Genomic DNA, 25,590 nt, shown 5'->3' with positions numbered 1-25,590 from the left:
CGATAGGAAAACAAAACGCGTCTCGGGCCGCCGGAGCACCACTAGCTCAACACGGGTCAGCGTCTCATGCCGCAACGATCCGTGCGACGCTGCGCAATACGTAGATGTCAACAACACTTCAGTCTGTCAATTCTTTTAGTTACTTCGGAACTTACGTTTTCCCGGTTGATACGTCTTTTTCTCTTGGTTATTTTCAAAACGTATGAATGAGGTCCCACTATACTTCGAAATTTGTGACATAACACTGACATTCTGGTGTTTGGCGGGAAATTAGGAAAAAAACGGACATGTGGCCTTTATCTTCTTTTGTACTAATCAAATGATCTAGTATTCCTCCTTATTATTATTATTGCCCTTCAAATTATTCACTTGTTCCATCACCTCACGTGGCGTGACCAAGTGCTACATTGCCATATTGCCTATGCATGTTGCAAAGTCACATTGAACTTAATTAACTTGAGCACAGCATTGTTTAGTGCTTACTAAGGGTTATGGCAAGAAGGTAGCAGGGGGGGTGAGCACCTACTATGGACACCATAACAGTCTCGGTCATTGCAAACGCCTGTTGCAGCAAAGGGGCATTAGTGCTCACTATTCCCTGATGGGTTTGCTCTCAAGGGAATTGCTCTTAAGGGCTTGCTCTCTTCAGCACTACGAGAAGTACTGCACTGCCAACAGCCCTCGAGCACAGCACTTCCATGAACTAGTGCAGGTGGTGTAGATGTACACTCACTGGCAATCTCTTGTCAACCAGAAGCTCCCCGTAAACCAGGAAAAACAATTGCAACTGTAACAATAAAAGATAAGGACAGAAACAGGTGAAAGACGAACAACAGGGATAGCATGCAAAATGGACACTGTGCATCACACATTGAGTGACAAGTATTTCGTAATTATCCAATCTGTCAGCCGCCTGTTGTATTTTAGGCAACCAGCAGTAACAATCACGGCCAGCATCATTCCCCTAATTTTGTGCAACTTGTGCAAAGAAAAGAAATAACCAGCAGGGAACAACACCACGGCGTGACTGGACAAGTGTGCAGTGCTATCACCTCACGGCAAATGTCCTGACTTCATACAAGCCCTTGGGAAAACGATACTGCTTACGGTCAGCAAGCACTTGGGCACCAGCTTTTTCAAAGAGCTGCAGGATGAGCTGGCGGGGACGTGTGATGCTTCCATCGCGGTTGTCAACATCAATGTTGTCTTGGGTGATGTTGTCCTTGAGGACAAAAATGCCGTTTTCACGCAAGCCCCTGAGGCATCGCTGCACAAATGACACCAGGTCAGCATCCGTCAGATGTCCAGTCACCCATTGGCACCAGATGACATCATAGTAGCCTTCCTTGGGGGCAAAATCCTGCAGACCTGTAAACGTGTGGTGACACAAACACAAAGAACAATTTTGCCAAGTGAAACACAAAAGTAAGAATGGACAGCTGGTTTGGCATGCTGCTTTTCTCCAGCACAATGACGACACAACCAATTAGTCAAAACTAAATGCGAGACATAGTGCTCTCCCTCATTTATTCGGTTGTGTCATCTTTGGCACACATGTGCATGTAAATGTGGAGAAGTGCGTATTCGTTCATGCATATTTTTAAAATAACTTATCAGCATACAACTTGCATTTACCTTCGCAGAAAAGGTTTTCAACACGCTTTGACTCAGGGCCGATGTAAGCTGGTGCTTGGTCCAAAAAGGCCTGGTTCTGTTCCACCATGTCGACGGTGTCAAACAGTGGCAGCAGCAAGTGCTTGGTGATGCGGCCTATGCCAGCACCGCAGTCCAGTGCACGATGCCTGCCCAGTGGAGCTGCCTTGTTCTGAAGAAGAGGACAAGGTATCGGTTGACATACAGGACAAGCCACCTCATTCACAGGTACATACAAGTGACTCACTATCCTAGCTACACACGTTTGCCTCACAGAAAAGAAAACCACAATGGCCTCATAAGAAGATGGAAAGAAAAAAGGGAAAAAAGGAATGAAGAGAAGTTTGAAGGAATTCTATGAAAAACTTTTTAAGTGTCCGCAGGTAATCTAAGTTTTTGTGCAAGAATGGTGACATGTTCTCCATTAGCGAGACCGGCAATTTTTGAAGCATTCAGCAGCATCAGAATGTCAGAAAATCCAACACAAACTCAAAAGTCATGGCATAATGTCACATAAACACTAACCAAAACACTGACCGGGATTCTATTGGTACTATAATCACAAGTGAGAAGCATCTATGATTTAGCCATTATGCATCCAATCGACAATGCATGTGATAAACCAGTCGAAGGTTAATGTTCCTGAGATATGCATCCGCTTTCTGCATCACCAAACACATAAATAGTTAGACTCTCTCACACGGATCTTGAACAAATTCACTGCAGCAGCACTTTTAGAAGTCTCAAATCCTGCAGGTGATGACACACCAGTGCATCACCCGTCATATTCCTCTGATGCATCATGACCCAACAGTCAGCAATCAAGGAGCTGTGCTCCTATGAAACTTCCTCAAGGTACAGAGAGATGGCGCCATGGCATGTCTTCATAAACATTAAAATGAACGTATTATAGCCGCCATTTTGCATGTAGTTCAGATTCTCCCACCAGGCATCACTCAGTCATGTTTGGAATAAGGGGAAAGAAAATCAGCTCTTCGCTGTCGGAGCATGCTCCGGTCTATCCCCGTTGTGACGCTGCGACAGGCAATCTGCTGTAGCTGAGAAAAATGCCTCCACCGCCTATTTTTCAGGATGAGCTGTGCCTGGCACCATTGCTGTTTGGTTGCTGCACGTGGTGACCCTCTCCCTGCTGATACTTTCAACAATTGCTCGGTCAAAGCTTTCTCTATGTAAAATAGTCACTGCTGCTGATGGTGGCTATAGGCATGGTAAGTGGTTCGTCACTGCCGCTTTTTACGTGGCTGTCATTTGAATGCGGGCCGCTCCCTCGAAAGCCCGTCTTGTAGATGGCCTGCAGACTACAGTGCTCACTACCTAGGTGGAACACAACACTCGTAATAATAAAGACAGATCGAGACTGAAATGGAGGGACCTTGAGTGACATTGATAGTAAAATATTTTTTTTGTTTTTCTTCCTAGTGTCAACTTTTTCAAATTTTTTTTTAGCATTCTGCAAAGTGCAGGCTTGCTAAACGAAGCTTCGTGGCTTTAAATGGTAAATGTAGCTTTGTTCCTACAAACAGATAGATAAAAAATTATGCATGGCTCTGCTATCGCAAACATCAGAGACCAGTGGAGCTGGGGGAAGTTAAGGCTTCAGAAAAATCCATGCCGTCTCCCTGTGTGGGGGGTTTCGTTGGGACGGCACATCATTTGAGGTGCCCGCTGCAACAGAAGCAATATGCTGAGACACCATATGCGTCTGTCATGTGCCAGGCGCAGCACCGACCCGACACGGCAGCAACTGACACACCTTAGCTCTGACACACCTTAGCTCTGATACATGCTAGCTCCGACGCCATGTACCTGGTAGCTTCTTGAAATCCGTCGAAGCGTACATGGGGTTGCTATCTGAAAGCAATGACGTTGCACCACCTGTGTCCCTGCCGCGGCGCTCGGCTCCACCCACCCTCGCCGCTTTGCTATGCTGTGCGATGCTATTTTTATGCTCTGCTTTCACTCTCTCTCAGCTCTCTCCCCCCAGCTCGGCGAAGCTGCGGACTTCAAGATAAACCCAGCGTGGTTCTAACAGCTCCACTGTAAAAAGGAAAGAGAAAAAAATTGCTAATGACCACAGTAACTGTCTAGTGCAGTCTGCAGACACCTGAACAGGGGTCAGCAGTGGAGGAGGGGTGGCGGGAAAAGAGTAGGGCTAAAGGTTGGCATAAAGTAAAAACAAAATATTTACAACAGGGCAACTAAGTAAAAAAAAAAAGCCGTCTGTGGAGTGACTTTTTCGAAAAAGTTTGTCACCAGCACTGTTAGGTCGCGTGGAACAACGGGGTGGCGAGGCCCAACTGCCCAAAGTCGCAGTGCTTTTGTAAGCTACCCTGGACCACGTGCAAGTGCATAGAAATTACAGTTGTGTGCACCGCTGACACCAGTTGTGTTTGACCGCATGTGCCATGTGACCTGCTTATTTCCCTACGTTCAGAAGTGCCTCCCCCCCCCTCCCCCCAGCAGGCTCGTTTCCATTCCTGCAGTGCAAACAATACACAGACCTCTTTTTGCACGCCTTGCAGAGCGCCAAAAAGGGTGCTTTTTATGTACATGCATGACAACAAGGCTTTGCGTGTAGCCAACCAAAGCACTATTTTCTTCGTGCATCCCAAAACAGATGTTCATGAAGGAGCGCTGCTATTACTTTTTTTTTTCAGTGCTGTTTTCAAACTTCATGAACATGAATGGGGATTAGGGTGGTGAACAAATCTCCGTAGACCATCGGTCATGTTTTGGTGCAAGTGTGCCGGCTCCTGCAATCGCCGAAGTAAGGCAGCGTTGATCTGAGCTAGTACATGAGATGGAGACCACTTCCAGGAACGCCGACTGATGACAGCTCCACCTGCCACAGAACAACTTAAATGTCCGCTTTGAACTATGAGGTTTTATGTGCTGAAACCACGATCTCATTATGAGGCACACTGTACTGGGGGGACTCCGGAAATGTGGACGACTAGGGGTTCTTTAACATGCACCTAAATCTAAGTACACAAGTGTTTTCGCATTCCACCCACATCGTCCACTTTGTATGATCCAGTTACGGTAATGGAGGCGAGGGATGTCTCCATCCCCCATGCTAACAACAATTCACCAAAAATGCATCAAAAACAGAAGGAAGATGAGCAGACGCCATCCACACAAAGGTCAAGGTAAGCGAATGCAAGTGGAAAGCGCTCCTACTCTCTGTCGATGGCCTGCTTCCCTCCTTGTGTGCGTGGGACATTGCCTCCTCCCACTTTCAAAAGACGTCGTGTTTCCTATTGTCCCACAAGCTGGCTGAATGTTTTTTTGACACTTGTTGGCGTGTCGAAGCATGCCACAAAGCCCTTGCAGTGCTTGTCATAAGTATTTGCACTGCTCTGGCACCAGTATACAGATGTCACAAATAGCTGAGATTTTTCGGTCTGTACAGCTCACGAACGAAGCACTAACGGCAGCACTCCTAGATACGAAGTCATGTGATAAAACCAGGATTGCCTCATGCAGCAATGGTGCAGAATTTTTTCTGATTCCTTCATCCTTGTGCTTTTGCATCCATGGCTTTTAGGTCACTGTTTGTGTGGGATGGGCTGTGAGAGGAACTTGAGAAGGATACTATTTATATGATCTAGTACAGATAAAGACGCAACTTTTTGGATTCTTTCACGCAAGTCTTCATATCGATGCCCGTATGATGCACCTGCTTGTGTAATAATAATATTTAGGGTTTTACGTGCCAAAACCACTTTCTGATTATGAGGCACGCCGTAGTGGAGGACTCCGGAAATTTTGACCACCTGGGGTTCTTTAACGTGCACCTAAATCTAAGCACACGGGTGTTTTCGCATTTCGCCCCCATCGAAATGCGGCCGCCGTGGCCGGGATTCGATCCCGCGACCTCGTGCTCAGCAGCCCAACACCATAACCACTGAGCAACCACGGCGGGTGTGCTTGTGTACCACTTAGTACAAATATACATCCCGCAATTATGATATTACACAGAAATCATCCACGTTTTATATGCTCCTATTGCCTAAGCAACTTATTCATGAAGAATTCAACAAGTGGTCACGTGAAGGAAGGTATGCAACCAAAAGAATATACTGCTTGCATGTCACTGTATTCTCTGCTGATAAAAACAGGAGTAAAAGAAGGCATTATGATTGAAATAACAAGTGCCACTCAATGACATGATGAATATGTGTATGTGCGTATATAAAAGATGTTTATTATATGGGTTTTTTCAACACTTGCAACCTGTCAATTGGTTATGTCCACTTACTTGGTTGTTTACCCAAATAAACTGCAGTCGTACAACTTTATCATGGAACAGCAGCTATAAACATGAAGGTTGCAGGTGTACTGTGGAGGTAAGTTTTCCAGAAATGAAATACTAGTAAAGGTGTGCAAAATTTGAATAATGTATATAATAATGTCCTAATTGATTCAGGTGTCGAATCGAAAAATTGTTACTTCATTCATCTTTGGCAGTATTCAGTTCAGTGTCAAAAGTTACTATTCGCATACCCCTACGAAATAGACAGCATAGTACATGTGGTTAGGTTGCTTTATTGGGATAGAAATCACGCACACTTCCGACGCACACGCTGTGCTGTTGTGGATGTGTTGACGCACCCACTAGAAAGCCTGCTCAGCCTATGCACATGGTATCGGAGATTTAGTCATTCAAGTTTCAGAGTTGCGATACAGTGAAATGGTAAAATAAGTGGCAGCACAGAATGTTTGCTTTAGACAATGTACATACACGCGCTCACCGTGGCTAGCACTCATAGAGCAAGCAATCACGATGACCACCGCAAGCACACATGCATAGCCTTGTGCACAGCCCTAAGATATTTTCTAACTTTCACCAACAGCTGTTTTGTAGCTTTCGCGAAGGACAGTGTCTCTACCTTCCCATGACAGAGGCATCCAATGCCAAGTCCTCACACTGGCCTTTGGAATAAGATCACAGGCTCAACACAAGCAGGAACTGCATAAATTGATTATTTATCAAAAGTACCTTTATTTCTAAGTCATGAGTCTACATTTTGTAAATTGTACATGTGTTGTCTGCCTTTTTTGCACTTTCTGTGCATTTTTTTTCTGCTCAATTCAGAGACTTTTGAGCGCGTGTGTGCTGATGCACATACAATGGTGGAAAAGCTCTGCCCAATCGGCTGCAATGTACCGCTACAAGCAGATGGCAATCACTGCAGTAATGTTCGATGGTACGATGATTACTCGAAAAAGAGAATGGGCAATGTGGGAGTGTAAGCACTATGCGAGTGTGAGGATTACGCAGGTAAATACGATATATCTTTGTAGGAGAAGACCGCCTACTGGAAATCACGTGTTTCAAACTTCACTGGGCGTCAGAACGTATGACATTCGGTTTGTTGTGCGCAGCATGGAATGCTGCAGGTCACGCAGCCATCTGCACTTTTCGCTGTAGTCGGGGGAAAATAAAGGCTCACTCACTGTTTGCTGCTAATCCTATCATTCAACCGGCATCGTGCAGAATAGGGCAAACACAGTACTCCGCTAAACACAACACACCTCAACGCGTCGGGAAAGCAAGTTTCCAGATATCATCGTACGAGCCTGGCAACAAGGAGGAGGCGAGGGTAAGTTCTGTGTGCCCTTCAAAAACGCTTCCAGAGTCACTTGTGAACAAAAGCGAGCACCCAGAAACTTTCTGGAATCTTACTTTATCTGCAATTCTCCTAGGAACAATGGCACAAGTCTAACCGGCTGGCCTGCAGTCATAATGTACCGTGCACGGCGCTTTATTTCTTTCTTTATTTTCTCCCAGCAACTACAATTGAGGGAGCTCTCATTGGACTACATTGATGGTATGGTTGCAGACACGTGTGCTTGAAGGAATGTGGGAGAGGCGCAGCAACTAGACTGAGCCAAACACTCAAATCTGGAGAAAGAATCTTTTGCCTGCTGTGTGATGTTTAGTGGCACCACATCTGACAAATGTTGGAACTGATGTGAAATGGCTTGATATCTTTTTTTGTACAGATAGCGTCACCAGCAATATACACCTGTGATATTTATTATTAATTTGAAATCTTTTTTTTTTCAAGCACTGCTTAATAAAACTTGTGAGTGCTAGTAATTACAAGACACCGCATGGCTCTAATAATGTGCAACACTCATTGGGAATTAGTGTGTACATGAAAAAGAATGTCAATTTGCATGGACCAGGCTAGCAGAAAAATTTGCTAAATTCACTGCTCCCTTGTAGATTCCTTAATGAACATAAGACAATTTTCTCTTCACAGAAATGGAGAGAAAGGTTTGCTGCTTGCCTAGTGAAAATTTCAGAGTTGCTTGAGTAGTACTGAGTAGCTTGAGTAGTACTGCCCCTTTGGTAATGTCCAACCAAGTATAGTCATAAATTGACAATGTGAAGTAATGATAGCTCATGAACATGGAACTACTTCACATAGATGATAAGTGTACTGTAGTCTGGAAAACCATTAGATGTTCTGCGTTGAAAAAGAAAAAAGATATTCATTCATAAACTTCTATTGTTTTGCCAATTTTTATTGGAGTCTGTATAAATTTCTATTTACATGCAGTATCTCTTCATAGAAACCTTGTATAACATTCATTCAAAGGCACAGCAAACTTTATTTTGTTATGCTGCACAGTTTTGCCGGAAATGCAGTACAACAGAGGCTAGTACAGCAAAAATGTTTTTTGCTCACACTGTTTTGATTTCCATCAAGTAACACTGCAGGCTAGGCTATAATACTAGGTGTCATTGGAAAGCGCATAAAGCAAGCTTTTCAATGCAATATAGTTCACATTCATCCAATGAACGCAAACAGCATAGTGCATCTGCAAACAATGACTAAAATGCGGAGTGTGTGCTGCTGGAGTGGGACCGCAACCTTAAGAATTTTTTCTCTCTGTTAATTTCAAGTAATGATGTTGCTTGCGCACTGCAGAGGCTACACAAAGGGAATAACTGCTGTTGGCTACTCGTGACCCACATCACAGTGAACGAGTTAATGTGAGCAAGGGACCTGTAGTGCCCCCGAAATGTCACACATGCTAATCAACCTAAGTATGCAGGCGAGCACTCCTTTTATTTTGACCTTGAAGAATTTCTATGCCTCACAACAGTACAATCGTTTACTCAGCACAAAAGACAAATGCTGTTATTTAGAGTTATTAAATGTTCAAGCAACTCCCTGTGTATACTGAACCCTGAACTAGGCGACGACTTCCTCCACTGCCCTAGCACAGGGAAGATGTGCGCAAATATTTTCCAGGATGATGACGAACTGTTTGATGAAGCAAGACAGTTGCTGAACATTAAAATTAGAGTGGCCTAAAAGAATGGTCTTCCCCAGCTTGTCCACAAGCTGAAGAAGTCTTCTGTTGGAAACATGGAGGGATATAATTTTCCTTCTAACCATCACTGCTTAATTGGAGTTTTTGCAATAGCTTGAGCTTTATAAGTAGCCCTTGTGCACACATGCTGCTTACACTGACATGCAGGTTGCGCAGATAGGGCTTCATTCATACACTATCAAATGTAAATACACACTCAGACTTGCCATTTAGAATAAATGATGTGCCATACACCTTCAATAAAAAGGAAAAAAAAAAAGAATGCTGTTACGGCTATTTTACTTAAAAAAATTAATAGAAGGGCAAGCAAGAGGATAACAAAAAGGATTACAATTTATGCTCAAGGTGCTACAACCCCTCAAGCTTACCCCTATTGTTTCCAACCAGATGTTCCCATCTTTCTCTTTTTGTACTTTCTTTTGCTACTTCGACAAACAAAACCACTTATCTCTTCCTTGACTTGCAAACTATTTTTCCTCTAGTCCATATGCGAAGGAACTACGCTCATGTGGTGCTCTAGATGGATCAATCAATCAATCTTTATTTGCATCTATTCACTTACACAAATGAATGCTGGGACAAGAACTAAAAGCTGCTTGTTTGCAGCTTGACAAGGTTCTCTGATCATAGGCACTTGGCAATGACACCGACAGCCTTCCATTGCAGGCCAAATTCATGCAGAAGGCTCTATGAGAAGCTAACACTTGGCTCTAACTACCTGCTGTCTCAAACTACAGTGGATACTGCTGCTCCAATTGGTCAATTCTGGCCAGGTTCTGCAGAGGGCTTGGCTGGGACATGTTCCACTTCATGACACTGAGGAACATGCAGAAATGAAGCAATAGATATCTGCGATATGCTCACATGGCAACTTTTGCATGTAACTAAAAGCATCATAAGCATTTGGCACTGGCACCCACAGTATTCTTGCTGTTGAATGAATGAAATTAATGAATGAGTGAATTTTAGTTTTATTAGTTTTATTGAACGGAGTGTGCACATTAAAAGCTAAAATTGCATACCATTTATTTCTGCTTCTTTAAGTGCAGTCATGAAGACAATGAAAAGAAGACCAAGGTAACCATGAAGAAAAAGAGTTAAAAAAATATTATGTAGAACCACGCATTGTGAGAATCTGTGCTAGTGCGAAGCATTTGCTGTGCAACGCATGAGATGAAGTGTTTTAACATTTCCTACCCGTGTCACATGGACAGCCATGAACTTTCTCAAGGAGTTCGACCTCAAGCAAGTTGTCGTTTCGTCACACAACCACGAACATGTTTTTAACACAAGCCACCAGAGGGTCATTAGGTGCTGTTGGTCTATGTGCACACATAAAAATGGCACCTCTAATTATGCCTAAAAGTATTTTACCTAATGTTTCAATAAGCATAGTATTACACAAAAATTTTATGTGCAAAATTCACTCCTTGTTTAGAAGGCCAAGTGCTTTGATAAACATAGCAATGCCAACAGCGATGCTGAAAATCCCCTGCCTGCCTGTATTTTTGTTCACGGCTACTAACTTTTGCTCTTTTTGCTGCGATTGTATGCCCTGATGTAACAATTTTACACCAGTGAACTTGTAACCCTTCCTTCCACGGTTGTGATTGTAAAGCTCGACAAAAGCACAGTAAACCTTGCAGTGAACTGCAAGGTTTACTGCAAGGTAAGTGTCTGTGTGTACAGGGGTGCTCTGAATCAAAAGTGTAGGGCAGCGGCAAGCAAAAATGTGATAAAGCAGTGCTTGAAGTGTTATATTGTTCAACCAACTGTTATCACTAAAGGGCAACTTTACTACAGGCAATACAGTAGACTTCCAGTAATTTGATCTCGACCGAAGGTACCAGCCGGTGCCCATATATTTCTATGGACCTAAACTTCCATTATTTCAATCTCAAAATTGGCCTTAGCCAAATAATTTGATCTTGGCTTGTAGCGCGAAGTGAACACGGACACAGAAAAGAGCAGACAGGACTAGCGCTCGTCCTGTCTGCTCCTTTCTGTGTCCGTGTTCACTTCGCGCTACAAGCCAAGATCATGTTACCGTACCAACTCGCCCAACTGTCTACCCTTTTGCATTCCAAATAATTTGAACTTGATTGACCAGGTTCGCCGCAACACAGCCGTATTATGCGGCGAAGCATGCCAAGAATAAAGGCGGGCCACTGCCATGGGACAGTGGATGCGCTTCTTAACCATACAGGTGCATATGCACTGCCTCGGGTCACACCTAATAAGCGGAGTCACAGCCATTAAGAGTTGTTTTTGATGTTGCTGTGGCGATATGAACATTTGTTTCCCCAGTCATGCACGCTGGGCCATATAAGACTGTTAACGGGTCCTAGTATGTGCTACTTTATTATACGCGAATCAAGAAAAACCATCTGTGTTTCGGGAAAGCTAGCAATAAGGAAGGCGGTGAAATGAAAAAATTCAGAAAGTGAAGGGGACGTTTAAATCCAACAAAAGAGCAGGGGTCTATAAAACCTCTGAAGACTTGCCAGTAAACTTAGGTGTCTCGGGGCTTGTACTGAGACCAGAGACGGCGCATGTGCGTCTGTAAATTAAGGAACACGTGCTATGCCTCGTAACAATGGCACCTTTCCCCACTTGGTAAGCTTCACCGCACGACACGGTTGTAAGTGGCAAAGCTAACTCTAAAAACATAACTGCTAAACTAAACAGTATTTCGGTGTTTCTGCCTTTGGTTTTAATTCAACACGCCAGATAATTTCACTAGTTTCATCAGTCCAATCAGGATCGAATCAATAGAAGTCTACTCTAATTTTATTTATATAGCAATTATATGGACATCCCAGAGGCATTTCTGCTGTCAGCGTCACCGTGAGGTTCCGTGTAAAGTCCAAGGGTGATAAAATCATCGCTGCATGCGGTATGTGCACGACCTCAGAGGCTATGATAGCATCCTTGGAGGCTATGATACAAGTTACCAGCACTATACAGGTTGTTCTACGTAACTTGTGCCAAAGTTTTAAAAATGAAAGGCACTTTGGACGCGAGTTGAACCCCTAGCCTAGAGTTACTCGGAACATTTATTATTTTCTCCTTAACGGATTAGTTATAATTAATTAATCAACTTTTTAAGTATTGGCTGCAGACCTCAAGTGTGATACGCAAAGTTGTAGAGAACCTTGAGAGCCCTCTCAATAAATTGTTTCCAATACGATATATCTCACATGTTCCTTTCCTCCGCATCCCAAAGAAAGCCAGCAAAAAATGAAAAAAAAAAATACCACGTGATGGGGCGCTTGTGCACTATCATTGTGCTGCTCTCAAGCGTGCGATGGATGAACAAGGTCAGCTGCATCAAGACTGGCCCGCGACAGTGCGTTATGTCTGGTGTAGGTATCTGGGCATGCGGCTTTTACCGCATGACGGTGCAATTCAATTACGTGCTGCTGGCCGAGCGGTGCCTAAGCGATAAAGTGTCTAAGGAGACGAAAGAGAACAAGAACGTAGCTTAATTTTTTTATGCTTGAAATGGGCAAGAGCTAGCACCCTGCCGACGGAGTGTAACGGGGTTGGGTGGGGAGGCGGCGTTAAGGCCAGAATGATTTTCCAGTGACCTTCAATCCAAAAAGCGCCCTTTGATTATGCTGCGTGTTCGAAGAGGTCACCATCTGCTGCAATGCACATTTGGCATCTCATAGGCACATTTTCGAGGAGTTCTTGATCATGGTATCAGGGATGGAGTTGCAGACGGTACACTTGATCCTTGACATCACCCCAGAGAGAGAAATCGAGGAGAGTTAAATCTGGTGACCGTGCCAGCCAAGCAATGGGCCCATGCCATCCAATCCACTGCTACGGGAATACTTCATACAGCCCTTTGCAAGCTTTGCTGCAGCTTGCGCAGGAGCACCATCATGCTGATACCAAATATCCTTGATCCTAGCCAATAGAACTTTGAAAAAAAAAAAAAAATCCTGAAGTACAATCATAAACGATGTCATTGACGTATTTTTTGCCTGTAAGTGTGACTTATCTTTTGCCTGTAAGTGTGCTATCAAAAAACACAGGGCCAGTGATAGTGCCACCATAAATTCGACACCACACATTAACTGACCACTGATATTGGTGATGTGTCTTCAAAACCCAGTGAGGGTTTTCGTTGCTCCAGTAGTGAGCGTTGTGGATGCTCACTTGGGCATTACATGAGAAGGTAGCTTCATCGGTCCACAGTATTTTGTTGACAAAGCCTGGTTCCTCCTCTGTCTTGATTATAATCCTGTTTGCGAAGTCCTTTCAATTTTGGAAATCGTGGAGCTCCAACATCTGGTGCAGCTGCACGTGGTACGGATGAAGTTGCCTCTTCTTAAGTACTCTCCATGCTAAAGACTTTTGACGCTTCAGCTTCAGCACCCACACTACGAACACTTGCATGTGGGTCTGAAGAAAACTTTGACAGAATACCGTATTCACATGATTGTAAGTCGACCTATTCTTTTAAATACGAAAATATGAATTGTGGGGCTCGACTTACAATCGAAACCAAAACATGGCACCGCCAAAAAGCGAGACCAACGAGATATCAGGGAAGCTATAACATAGTTACAATTTTCTGCTTGCTCCATGGCCCTACTCATAGTTTTCGCTATCCCGTGCATTTGTTTGCTTTTCGGAAGGATTTGCAACATTTTTTAGAGTTTTACAGCACACACAACACTAATGGGGAAATGTCGATGGTTGATGGAAGTGCCGCTGTTCCATTCGCGGCGGCATCCCCAGAACGGCAGCGCTTGCAGGGAATATCAATAGTTCATGATAGAGCAGACACCGCTCGCTTTCTCTTTCCCTTCCCTGTTGCTCTTAGTTTGACATATTCGACTCAACTGCCAGCTATGTGCTACTTCCATGCTTCCTCGGTCGTCATGTGTGCTCCAGGCCCACTAAACATTCGGCGCTCATTCACAGCAGCATTCAAGAGGGCTGCCATCCTTTACGCTTAAGAAACAAATCACTGCGCAGTGGGCCGCAAGTTCAATGTTTCTGAATGGGTGGTGCGAGAGTGGCGACTGCAGCAAAGCAAAATTTTCCCCTGTGACAGCAAGCGTTTTCCGGAGCTGTAGGCCAAGCTTGCGGTGTACGCCACTGAAATGCGTGATCGGTCCCTGCCAGTGAAGTGCGACATGGTCATGAAACAAGCCCGGATCTTCGCCTGCTCCGCCGTGAGTACAAGTGGCTGGCGGCAGACTTCACTTCACTTTATTACCTTAAAGGCCCCCAGGATTGGGGGTACTACATAAGGGGTGGGTAGCTAATAAAAGAAATTAAATACACAAGGAAAAGATGTTTAGGTACAAGTTTGCTCGCTGGTAAATATGTTAATTATACAGTTCAAAAACATGGATGGGCAGGTGATTGCGGCGATGTCATGTGGTCATGTGGAAGGCCGTTCCAGTCCGAGGCTGAACATGGGAAGAATGATGTAGCAAAAGTGGTAGTGTGCGCACGTGGACGGGCGACTTGAAAGGGATGACCAATGCGGAGTGAAATGCGTGCAGGAGGACTGATGTAGGGTGGATGATGAAGTGAGCTGTAAAAAAACCTATGAAATAAGTACATAGTAGCGATACGACGCCGACAAGCCAGGGACCGCGAACTTACGCCAACCGGACCTGTCAAAAGAGCCTCCCTGAGGGCTGCGTGTGGTTGGGTGCATTCGGCGTGGGCTGCTGTTCCAGAAGATGTCGTGGTGCGGTCATTTGCCAAATGTGGAATTTCGCTGGGGGACGATGCGCTGTGGAACTGTAGCAGCGATGACGATGGCAGCACTAGTGAGGATGATGGCACAAGTGAAGACGAGTAGTTCAATGACCATGCCAGCTACTAATAAATTTTTATTATGGAATGTGCGCTCGGGTATGCTTTTCTTTTTTTTTCTGTCACACGTGATATGGGGGGTCGACTTACAATCGTGTAAATACGGCATGTGTCTCCGTGTCCTTGCCCAGGATTCAAGATTTATGTCGTTTCTTCGTAAAAGTCCTCGTCTGTCTCAGCATTTCATATGCACACACAATCGTCATTGAGCTCGGACATTCACTGCGATTGGCACAACTGCCCCGCTCACCATTGACGATATGTATCATAAGGCTGACTGCAGGTGTCAGCTGTGTTATACCCATCTCCAGGAAGGTCGTGGCAATGAAGATTGTTGTGATACAGTCTACTAGGCTGCAACTACTACATATAACCATGGCGTCACTGTAATGTAACTGTGGCGACCAGCAAGAATAGCTATGACTATGAAGTCTGCCGTTTATCTCCGTGCACCTCTACTGTAAAGCCATGTCTGCGCCGTGCAAGCTGTGCTTTCTGCTAGGGAATCTGGTTGTCATGTGGTGTAGCATCTAGCACATTGAGACACTGTGACATTACACCACATTAAGGATTGGCCCAGTGCACAGTGTAGCGCGTGCGAGTGTTCCTCCTTTCAATGCTCGTGTATAGTGCTTTGTGCTTCGGGTGGCATTAATGTCGAATTTCAATGGCACGGTTGGAGTGGATGACCGACTTTGTGAGCAAGTGTGTCACTACAGCGCTGAGCGACGTCTCCAAATCCGCAATTGGAACACCAGCCCTACCACCAGAGCAAAGAGGCACTCGTGTGCACCATGCAACCACAGAGCCCTGCATGTTTCGCTGCGCCTGTTTGAAAAAAGGTTCTGCGCTCAGTGCTGCACTGTCCTTGCTCAAATTTTGCTGAAAGATTGCATTTTGGAGTCTACATCACTTAGTATAACACTTACCACGGTTAGTTGCCTGGTTTTTAAGAAAAAAGTTTGAATTTGCCTTCACTTATAGGGATGCGAGCTGCTGCAGCGATGATGCTAGCATAAACTTGTGTTGTCGCCTGCTGGCAGCTGCAGAAAGCAACCGACCAGGAAGGTGTCTACTAAGTTGACATTTCCAAGTTCCCTGAGCTTTCCAGGTTTTCCCTGAGCACCTTTGCAAAATTCCCTGAATGAGCCAGAACTTTGTTTTATGTCAAGACAGGCAGACACCAACATATGTTGCTCGATGCTGTCACTCTCTAGTAAGCATGTTGAAACAAAAAAATGATTTAATCCAGTTTGAATATTAAGGTGTAATATCTATTTTATTTAAGAAGAAAACAGAGGGCACAGCAAAAGAAATGGTAATACCCATTCCAAATTGAGTCGAACATTTTCAAATACGAATGAAAAGGAGATGCTTACATAAGTAAATATTTTTGAATATGAGCTATTTCTATCGATAGCAAGCTCATCGGTATGAGGCCTGAACTTTGTCACAACTAAGATTCTCTCTCAGCAGCTGGAAAGCCAACCTGAACTGTCCTGACATACTCTCAGCCCGTACACAACATCTCAGTGTTGGATTTCACTGCTTTAAAAGAGTTTATTTTGGTTTGAATGAGGGACACCTGCATCCCGGCTCCAGCCAACACTTTGTTTTTTGAGCTCAAGCTCCTTCAAAGAGGCAGCGGCATGCTTCCTTTCCCGTTAATTCCTCAGTGTGTCGGTCCTTTCTGTTCTCATCCTCCTTCTGCCACGCATTCACCCCATGGGTCATTTGAAGCATCCTCTTGGTCAGTTGTACAGTCAACGTTTGATTTTTCGGACTCCTAGGGGCCGTAAAAACAACCAAAAGATTGAGCAGTCTGAAAAAAATGAATGCATGTCTTTAACTGCCCTCAAGGGCTGAAATTGCTACAGGCACGTCCGAAAAAGCTCTTAAGGCCTACCAGTATACTTATTAGGCATATCGATGCTCCTACTGTGACAGGAGACGGGGGGTGCACGCGTGTGTAATTAAGGAATACATACTGTGTCTCGTGAAAATTGCCCTTCCCACGCTTTTATCCTTCACCGCGTAACACTGCTGTACTAAGGCAAAGCTAACTTTTGGATACTGGCATTACGCAGCGCACTGTGCTCTGCGAGCTTCGAAGCCAATCACGAGGATTACAAAGGCGGAGTTGGTGCCATTACTGACAGCGGCAAATTCTTTCAATGAAAAACACAGCACCGCACGGCAAGAAGCTTAATAGTGAACGTAGAAGCAGATAGGCCTAACATTGCCAGGCGTCTGGAAAATAGGTCGTTGAGTGCTCTGGCAATACCTCGAGCCAATGACACGGCGTCAATGACAATTCGTTGCAATTCCTCCGTTACTGGAGCCAACATTAACATGACTCTCGTTCCCTTTCAGTAAAAGCACAAATTCCCTGAGCTTTCCCCGAGTATTTCCAGGCTATTAAAATTCCCTGACAGTTCCCGGTTTTCCCGGTGGGTAGACACCCTGACATACCCAGTGTCCCTTACATGCCAGTAGAAGCGTGTACAAGTATCGTCTGCCATTTCAGACCGCCAACGATGGCTCCTCCGTGATGCATTAGTATGTAGCATGCACGACACTACAGGGATGTAGAGATAGGCGACAACACAAGCGCTGACCAGCAATTGAAGATTTGCCTAAAAGGCAGGGCAGAAGCAAACATACAAAAAAGTATACAAGAAATAAAAAAAAAACTTTTACAAATTGCTGACTTCCCCGCGCTGCAGCTATGCACATACAGCTGTCGCTGTCTGTGAAGAAAAGGAGACACTCTCGAAGATAATATGTAGAGGGACAACTGAAACTATGAAGTACAAAAAGCTTAATGAAATGCACAAGCGGACAGGGCAAACCAATACGCCCAGAGGTCAACGGGAGACCAAGCTAATGAGACACATATGGTGACGGCACAGATGGCACTGGTGTGCACAGTGTCGAGTGTCGGGATTCTAAAGAGCTACAGGGCATTGTCGAACTTGAACGTCGGTACAAAGCAAAACCACCCTTTTGCAAGCAGAAAGCATGGCTGACATGACTCAGACATGGCTTCACAGTAGAGGTGCATGGAGAGAGAATATCCGGCTGAATGGTGCGTACGGGCACCCCTTGCTTTGGTGGCAGGGCTTGTGTTCCAACTGCAGATTTGGAGGCATCGCTCAACACCGTAGTGACGTGCTTGCTCGCAGAGTCAGTCGTCCACTCCGACTGCCACTGGAATTTGGCATGAATGCCTGGAGCACAAAGCACCATACATGAGCATAGAAAGAATGAACACTCGCATGCACTATGTGCTACTGAAGTAGATGCAACACCTCCTGGGTTTAGCATTTGGGCCAATGAAGGCTGTGCAATGTCAGTGTCTCAATGTGCTAGCTGCCACAGGAGGACGATGGGGAAAAGCAGCACGCACAAATTGATGCTACACGACATGACAGATGTACCACGCATCTCAAATCACTAGCTTGCACCAGAGAAGAACTGGTGAAGTTATTCTATTGAGGTATGCATGTATATGTAACCTAATGGGTAGAGCTGTGACACGTGTATTTGGCATCAAAACCCACCATTGAACACATAATTTTATTATTGTTCACAGAGAAGCTACCTGACCAGACGATGAAACATGGATTGATCCAAATAATGCTTCACATTAAAAAGAACTGTCCATTCTATTTTCTTACGCAAATGAGGATTAGGAAGCTCCTTCCCACCTATAAGTTGGAATTCTTAGGCTGTACCCATCCACCTACTCCAAAGTACATCAAGCTGTCAAGATGATGGATGCGGCAACATGGCCACTTCGAAATTAATGCTTCTGCTACATGCACACATGATGCTGCCCTTAGTGGTTTGCAGCATTCCTCATCATTAAGCAAGTGAAGTGCAAAAGCAGATGCCACTCTTTGCACATTCTATTTCAAATTTCAGCAGTTTAATAACTGTCATTTGCGCGTGCCAATTATCATAATCAATTTTGCTATAACTCTATTGGGTATGGCAAACACTCAAAATGGAAACACAAGGCCCCTTTAAACAGAACCAACTACTTCAGCAAGTCACTCTGCATTAGGTGTCTTATTCGAGCTGCCTCATCAGCTTGGCAGGTATACCTCTCGAAATTGCTTGAGCAGCCGGTTCGATGAGTGGATGTCTGTGCTGCTGATCTCCGAGAACCCGCCCAGCATGCCATCTACAGTGGCTGGAATCGTCTCCCAGTAGGCCTTGCCCTGGTTATAGAAGTCGTCAGAGTGCTGTGCCGATGACATGCTGACAACCACCTTTCACTGCAAAGCAAGAAACTCCTTGAAGTGCATATCCAGTCACACACACACACTTTCTGCTTCCACATACCAGCCATTAAAATCACCTTGAATTTCCACACAAAGTGTAAGCACACCACTACTGCTATACTGTTGCTATCCCTACTAGGTGGAACGCACAAAAGCTAATCTGGACTATAAATGTTGCATCTGGCAGGGACAGTTGCAGTAAATAAGTAATACTAAGCTAAAACTTCTTTAATAAAATACTAACGCTCATCCATTTTAGCAAATTCTGTGTTATCAACTTTTCAATTATGTGGGTAGTTTCACCTTGTGTGCAAAGTAACATTTAGCACAATTCCCAACTGCAGTTGGGAATTATGGTGACAATTAATGTAGTGCAGATGAAAAGAGTGCAATACTACATAACGTTTTGCCGTAAGCACACAGAGGTCATGTGACACCAGCATCAGGTACACTGCCGGTGAGTTGAGCAGACTGAACTACCATCGAAAATGACACTTGATTTCAGACTACAAAGTGTCGCAAGGTGAACCCTCTAAACTGCAAGAGCACTATTTGAGCCTTAAAACTGCCATGGTGAGGAGGATGTTGCAAGCAGTTCTGATGATGCCAAGGCAGACACCATCTGGAACTGTTATCACTAGCAAGCATTGCTCCATTAAAAGAACGTCTGAAAAGATTCATAGTGGTGAAGTGCCTCAGGTCCTGCGTTCATTGCGGCATGCAAGAACACGGATGTATGGAAGGAAACAAGACAATGCTTTTTTTCTTTGCCTGTCCTTGTCCACACACACTGCAAAAGAAGCGATGCATCAGCGACTAAATCCAGATGCATAGTTATGCTCTCACTCATTTAGACCATATTGTAGTGCTTTAATGCACTTAGTATACAAGGAGATCCTACGATAAGGCCTGACCATTAGATGTGTAGCAGTCAAGTCATTAGCACCATGAAATCTCGGCCGCTGTTCTGCTGCAACAGTCCCATTGATCAAATCCACACCTTTATATGTTCTCCAGAATCCTCAAGCTACAAGTAGGTCGCTGATTACAAGGTGGTTACAACGCCTGCAGTTATCATCTTCAATCACTAATTGGTTTGACAGAGGAAAATGCAACGCTACTCAACTGAAAATTTATCCGGCATAAAACAGACCTTTTCTTTTTTCCCTTTATACACGGTTGGATAACTATGCTTTCTAGATGCAAAATAGGTTCTACGGCCTAGTACAGGGGTGTCGGGCTCACGAACGAAAGGCCATGCGCACCGCGTGTTGCAGGTCCCTGGTCTAGGGTTATTGAACCACTTTCGAAAGGCATTAATTCGACTGAACACGTGAAGTGCGTTTGTATTTGTGGGCCTGTAATTTCAATTAATGAGAATGACTTTACATGTATTAATGCTGACGCCTCCATCACAAATGCGCGCCGTAGGTGCTGAAAATGTACGCACGATGCGCGCGCCTGACGGCCAAATTAATCAGCAGCGTCAAAGCAACAACCCGATGCCGACAAAGGAATAAAAAATAGATTCGTGCGCATCTCAATACAATTGACTGCAAATTCCTGCAAGAACTGTCCTTACATAGACAAGGTGTTATGAACGCGTTTCCTATGAATGGACGGCAATCAATTCTGGGCACCAGCTGAAAGATCAAGGATGTTGAATACAACAAAAAGGGAAAACACGGTGAAACAGACAACGTTGTTATTAAATTTGTACTGTATGAAACTATTATGAAATTTGTTACCTGGAACTAAGGCAGCAATTTGGCCCAGGGCAAATATGCGAAACGAACACGAGCCGCACACGCCGGCGCTATCTACATACGACACCGGCCACACACGAGTCAAGCGCGGAGTGCGCGCGAACGCCGACTGGGCGACTGAATGGATGGATGGATGGCAGCTACACCCTTTGTAACAGGCGGCGGCTGGCGCCACCTGGCCTTTTGCTCCCCCTCCTATTTTTTTTTTCCTTTATATCTCCTTCTGAAGTTCAGTGTTTGACGGAAGCCCGTCTGGTCGAGATGAAACATGGTTAAAAGGTAAACAAAAACCTGGGGCATTTCGCCGACCAAATAAAGTTTTAAAAGAACGACTACTCCCAGAATATGTTGACGCTGTTAGAAGACACGAATACGTACGTTCAACTTGACGGTCGGGATCCAACAGCCAAGGTGCAAAGAGACTACCAGAAGCTTTTGGCCGATGTCTTTCGTGTGGTCCTCCTTGAACGCAAGTCACTGTATTTCACATTACTTTGTCATAATGGCTCGGCGCCTGCTCTTTATGGCCTCCCCAAGGTTCACAAGCCAGGCGTTCCCATGCGTCCAATTGTAGATTTTACGCGTTCGCCCCTGCACAAGCTATCAGGTTTTTACATCGTGTCATTTCGCCCCTTGTCGGACAACGTGCCACTCACATACGCAATTCCTACGACTTGTTGGACAAAGTCCGTACTGGATAAAAACGACAATCGCTGTTTACGTGTGCCAACGGAACTGGCCGTGGATGTATGCAGTACCGCTCTGGAGTCGGGTGCAACTCTACCCGAGAGATCGCCCATTGATGCACCGGACCTGGCTCGGCTGTTACAGTTCTGTTTATCAAACACGTACTTTACGTTCCAAAAGTGTTTCTACAAACAGGTCCACGGAAGCCGCTAACTTGACAATGGAAGCACTTGAAAGTCGAGCGCTCTCTTCGTTCAGCCCTGCTCCGAAGGCATTTTTTCGCTACGTGGACGACTGTTTTTGCATCATTCACAAAGAAGCAGTTCAGTCGTTCACTTCGCACCTAAACAGCATGGAAGCAGCGATCCAGTTCACGGTAAGCTTCCGTTCCTTGATATGCTAGCTGATTGAAAGAAAGGGGCCTACTTTGTCGTTCTCAGTTTTCAGAAAGCCAACTCACACAGGACGCTACTTGCATTTCGGCTCCTTACAACCTGCTTCTCACAAAAGGGCAGTGGTTTCGACGCTTCTACGACGCGCGGAGAAAATCTGCACGAGACAAGACTACGTAGCCGACGTAAGCGCGGTACGGTGAGAACTAACAGCCTATAGTGTGTGGTTACCCGGACGTGTTCTTTCTATAATGCTGTCGAACGACAAATGGCCTCTAGTCAGAAGCGCGCCGGAATATCACATATCCCGTCCACAAGTGAAGCTCTAAGCCGTATTCTGCGTTCATACTTCAAGTGGCACACATTCCAAACCAGAAACTACGACAATCACTCGTCAATCTTAAAGGGCCCCTGAAACGGTTCGGACAAATTTTGTAGGCGCGTAGGGTAGAACATTCGCACCACAATTTAAGTGAAGCGTTACGTATTAATGGAGCTGCAAGCGATTAGAAGTTACCCTCCTCCCTAGCTATGCTTTTCCTCCTCAACTCGCTCACCGAGCGAGCGGCGCTAAGCTCCGCCTTCACTGGTTCAGCGTCACGATGCGACGTCACATCGTTCACTTCCGGTTGTTTAGGAGCACGCCCCCTCCCGCGCGAGACCTCTCCGCTCGCCGCTTGGCCGTCGACCGAGAGCTATCGAAGCAGCGTGCGTGGCGAGCATTCTGTCGTAGCGCCGAACGTGTCCGGTACTCTGCTAAAAACAGGCAAGCTGGTCATTTCGGCAAATGACTGGAGGTATAAACTCAAGCTGATGAAGGAACTTTAGCGTAGACGTACGTGAGCAGCCTGATCGGTCCGCACGGTCCAGACACTTGCTGGCGCAGCGCTTAACCAGTCAAACAAAGCGCTAATATTGCTCTAACCAAGTGTAAAGCATTTTAAACATTTATAAATCAACGTGTTGATGATTACACTCCTGCGAAAAATACACACCAGCAGCAAAGAATACACTTCGATGCTGCTACTGTGTATGGTTGAGCTCTGTGCCACCAGGTGGCTGCACCGTGCAGACCGTTCACATTTGCCCTTCTGCTCATCTCGTGGCTCATCCCGGCACAGTCAAGCTACAGTGTACTAGCTAGTTCACTGTAGTCAAGCGGCCAGACCCTGTCCCCTTGCGCTTGCGTTTGCCCTAATACTGGACTCGCGGTTTGCAGGTCGCTAGGTTTGCAGTCCACAAGGCAACAAAGTCGAATCATAGTGCTCGTGAAAAGACTGAGACCGACTCTGACCGCGGAGCTCTCGTCAAAATGGAGTACGTTGTAACACAAGCAGACGACACTTGCTGTGTGCCGGAAGTGCTGAAGTGTACTAAAAAACTATTCTTGTGTATTCTCTTTAAGTTATTTTCTTTTTACAAAAACAAAGTAACTAACATTCCAACTATTACGAGCATCATTTGTTCACCATAAAGTTGGAAAAATTATCGACCACGCGCCCTGGTCAGCCAATCAGATAGATGATGATGATAGCAACTTTATTGTACCGCCGGATAAGGAGGCCCCTACTCCCCGTCCCCGGCACACAGGCCTTGGGGACGGGGGCCGGAACCTCCGCGATTAGAAGCAAGCAAAGAGGTCTTGACTCTTCGCGGCTTCTTCCGCCAGGCGGATGGCGTGTTGCTGTGGAGTAGGGTCCTCGCTCCGCAGCAGGGCTTCCCAGGCCTCTCTACAATTTATGTTTGCTTTAGCCCCTGGTGAGCTAGCGCATTCCCAGATTATGTGATCGAGGGTCCCTCTCGCCCCACAGTGTTTGCACTTATCGGTTTCTCTGTCATGCATAACATGGTATGCCCAGACCGGGTTTACGAAGTTCCCAGCTTGCAGGCGCCGCCATGCGACTGCCTCTCTATTGTTTAGACTTTTATCCGGTGGTGGCACCAGTCTCCTGCGTAGCCGATAATTTTCGACAATCTCCGTATAATTTTGCACACGCTCGTCCATGTTCCGGCAGTCGGGCGGTTCCACAGCCACCCGGAAGTAGAGAGCTCGGGCTAACTCGTGGGCCGCCTCGTTGCCAGGAACGGACGTGTGTGCAGGGGTCCAAATTAGGCTAATTTTTCTGTTCAGCCGTCTACTGGCCAGAACCCTTGCCGCTTCGGGCGAAATCCTGCCCTTTCCAAAATTCCAGATGGCCGTTTTGCTATCGCTAATTATGAAATTTGCTTCCGTTCCCACGCAAGCGAGCGCTATCGCAACTTCTTCAGCCGTTTCCGAGTTGCGGCTTCTAATGGTGGCGGCCGATACGGGGGCACCTCGGCCGTCGACCACCGAGGCGACCGCCGCACCCGACATGCCACTTGCCGCGTCCACGTACGCAACTGACTTGCTGTTCATTGAATCAAAGCGTTTGATTAGTGCTTCTGCTCTTTTTTCCCTCCTCTCCGTGTGGAATATGGGATGCATGTTACGAGGGAGGGGAGGAATGATTATATTTTCTCGGCAGTCCAGCGGGATGTTTGTCTTGCCTCGTAGTCCCCTGTCTGTTTGCAGGCCTACCATATCGAGAATAGCTCTGCCCGTGGTCGTTCGGCTTAATCTTTCAAGCTGCGAAATTCTGACAGCCTCCGCTATTTCGTCCCAGGTATTGTGCACTCCCATAGAGAGGAGCTTTTCTGTGGAGGTGGTAATTGGTAAGCCTAAGCGTAATTCCTAAGCGTAATTCCTAAGCGTAACCCCGGAATGGGGTTACGCTAAACAAGATCCAAAAGGCAGGCAGCTATGGGAGGATGCGCACGAGCTAGGACTCACCCTACACACGGACCCTAGCTGTCCGACCAGGGTGGGTAACAGCGTGTGCGCAGACACCTCCCCTGACCTGACCTTCTCAAAAAATATGACAGATCTGAATTGGAAAAACTCGGAGCTCAATTTCGGAAGTGATCATTTCATTCTGGCCTCGATCCTTAAAAAAGGGGTGAAGACGCGTCGTGTGCGTCAACCGAGGATCACCGAATGGGGATTATTTAGGGAGAAACGAGAGAAAGCTGCCATAGGGAAAATCACAAACATAGAGAAATGGACGGAGGTCATCGCGCGTCACGTTGAAGAGGCAACCAAGACGATTGAAGGGGACGATGCCCCGGAAATAATGGATAGCAAACTGCTTCACATGTGGGAGGCAAAACGCGGTATGGAGCGCAGACTAAAGAAGCAAAAATGGAACCGTAATCTTAGAAGGCGGATTGCTAGACATAACAAAGAAATTGAAAATTACGCGATTAAATTATGCGAACAGAATTGGTGCAGCAGATGCGACGAGATGGAGAGGGGCATGAGCCTTTCCAAAACGTGGGGTCTGCTGAGACACCTATTAGATCCGACCAATTCGAAAACCCTATCGGGAATTAGATTATCAAAAGCCAGGCACGCGTATGAGGGTACAGACGCGGAATTTATGGACAAACTGATCACCATGTACATTGGCGATACGCTTAGCACCCCCCTCCCGGAATATGACGGAGCCCCCAATGAGGAGCTCGACGCACCCATCACGGAGGCGGAGGTCAGGGCAGTAATAT

At 45.7% G+C, this 25,590-nt stretch overlaps 1 protein-coding gene across 1 annotated transcript; it reads right to left on the bottom strand.

Moving 5' to 3' along the window:
* Positions 1–893: 893 nt before the first annotated feature.
* Positions 894–21,062, bottom strand: LOC139052385 (N-terminal Xaa-Pro-Lys N-methyltransferase 1-B-like). Its single transcript, XM_070529485.1, has 4 exons — positions 20,912–21,062; positions 18,984–19,157; positions 1,636–1,825; positions 894–1,368 (listed from the first exon to the last, which is right to left on the bottom strand). The coding sequence occupies exons 2-4, from the start codon at positions 19,137–19,139 to the stop codon at positions 1,049–1,051; spliced, it is 666 nt and encodes a 221-aa protein (XP_070385586.1). The 5' UTR covers positions 19,140–19,157; positions 20,912–21,062; the 3' UTR covers positions 894–1,048.
* Between the last annotated feature and the right edge of the window lie 4,528 nt (positions 21,063–25,590).

The sequence above is a fragment of the Dermacentor albipictus genome, unplaced genomic scaffold (assembly GCF_038994185.2).
Source record: "Dermacentor albipictus isolate Rhodes 1998 colony unplaced genomic scaffold, USDA_Dalb.pri_finalv2 scaffold_22, whole genome shotgun sequence".
NCBI classification, from domain to species: Eukaryota; Metazoa; Arthropoda; class Arachnida; order Ixodida; family Ixodidae; genus Dermacentor; species Dermacentor albipictus.
This window is presented reverse-complemented; position numbering and strand designations above follow the sequence as displayed.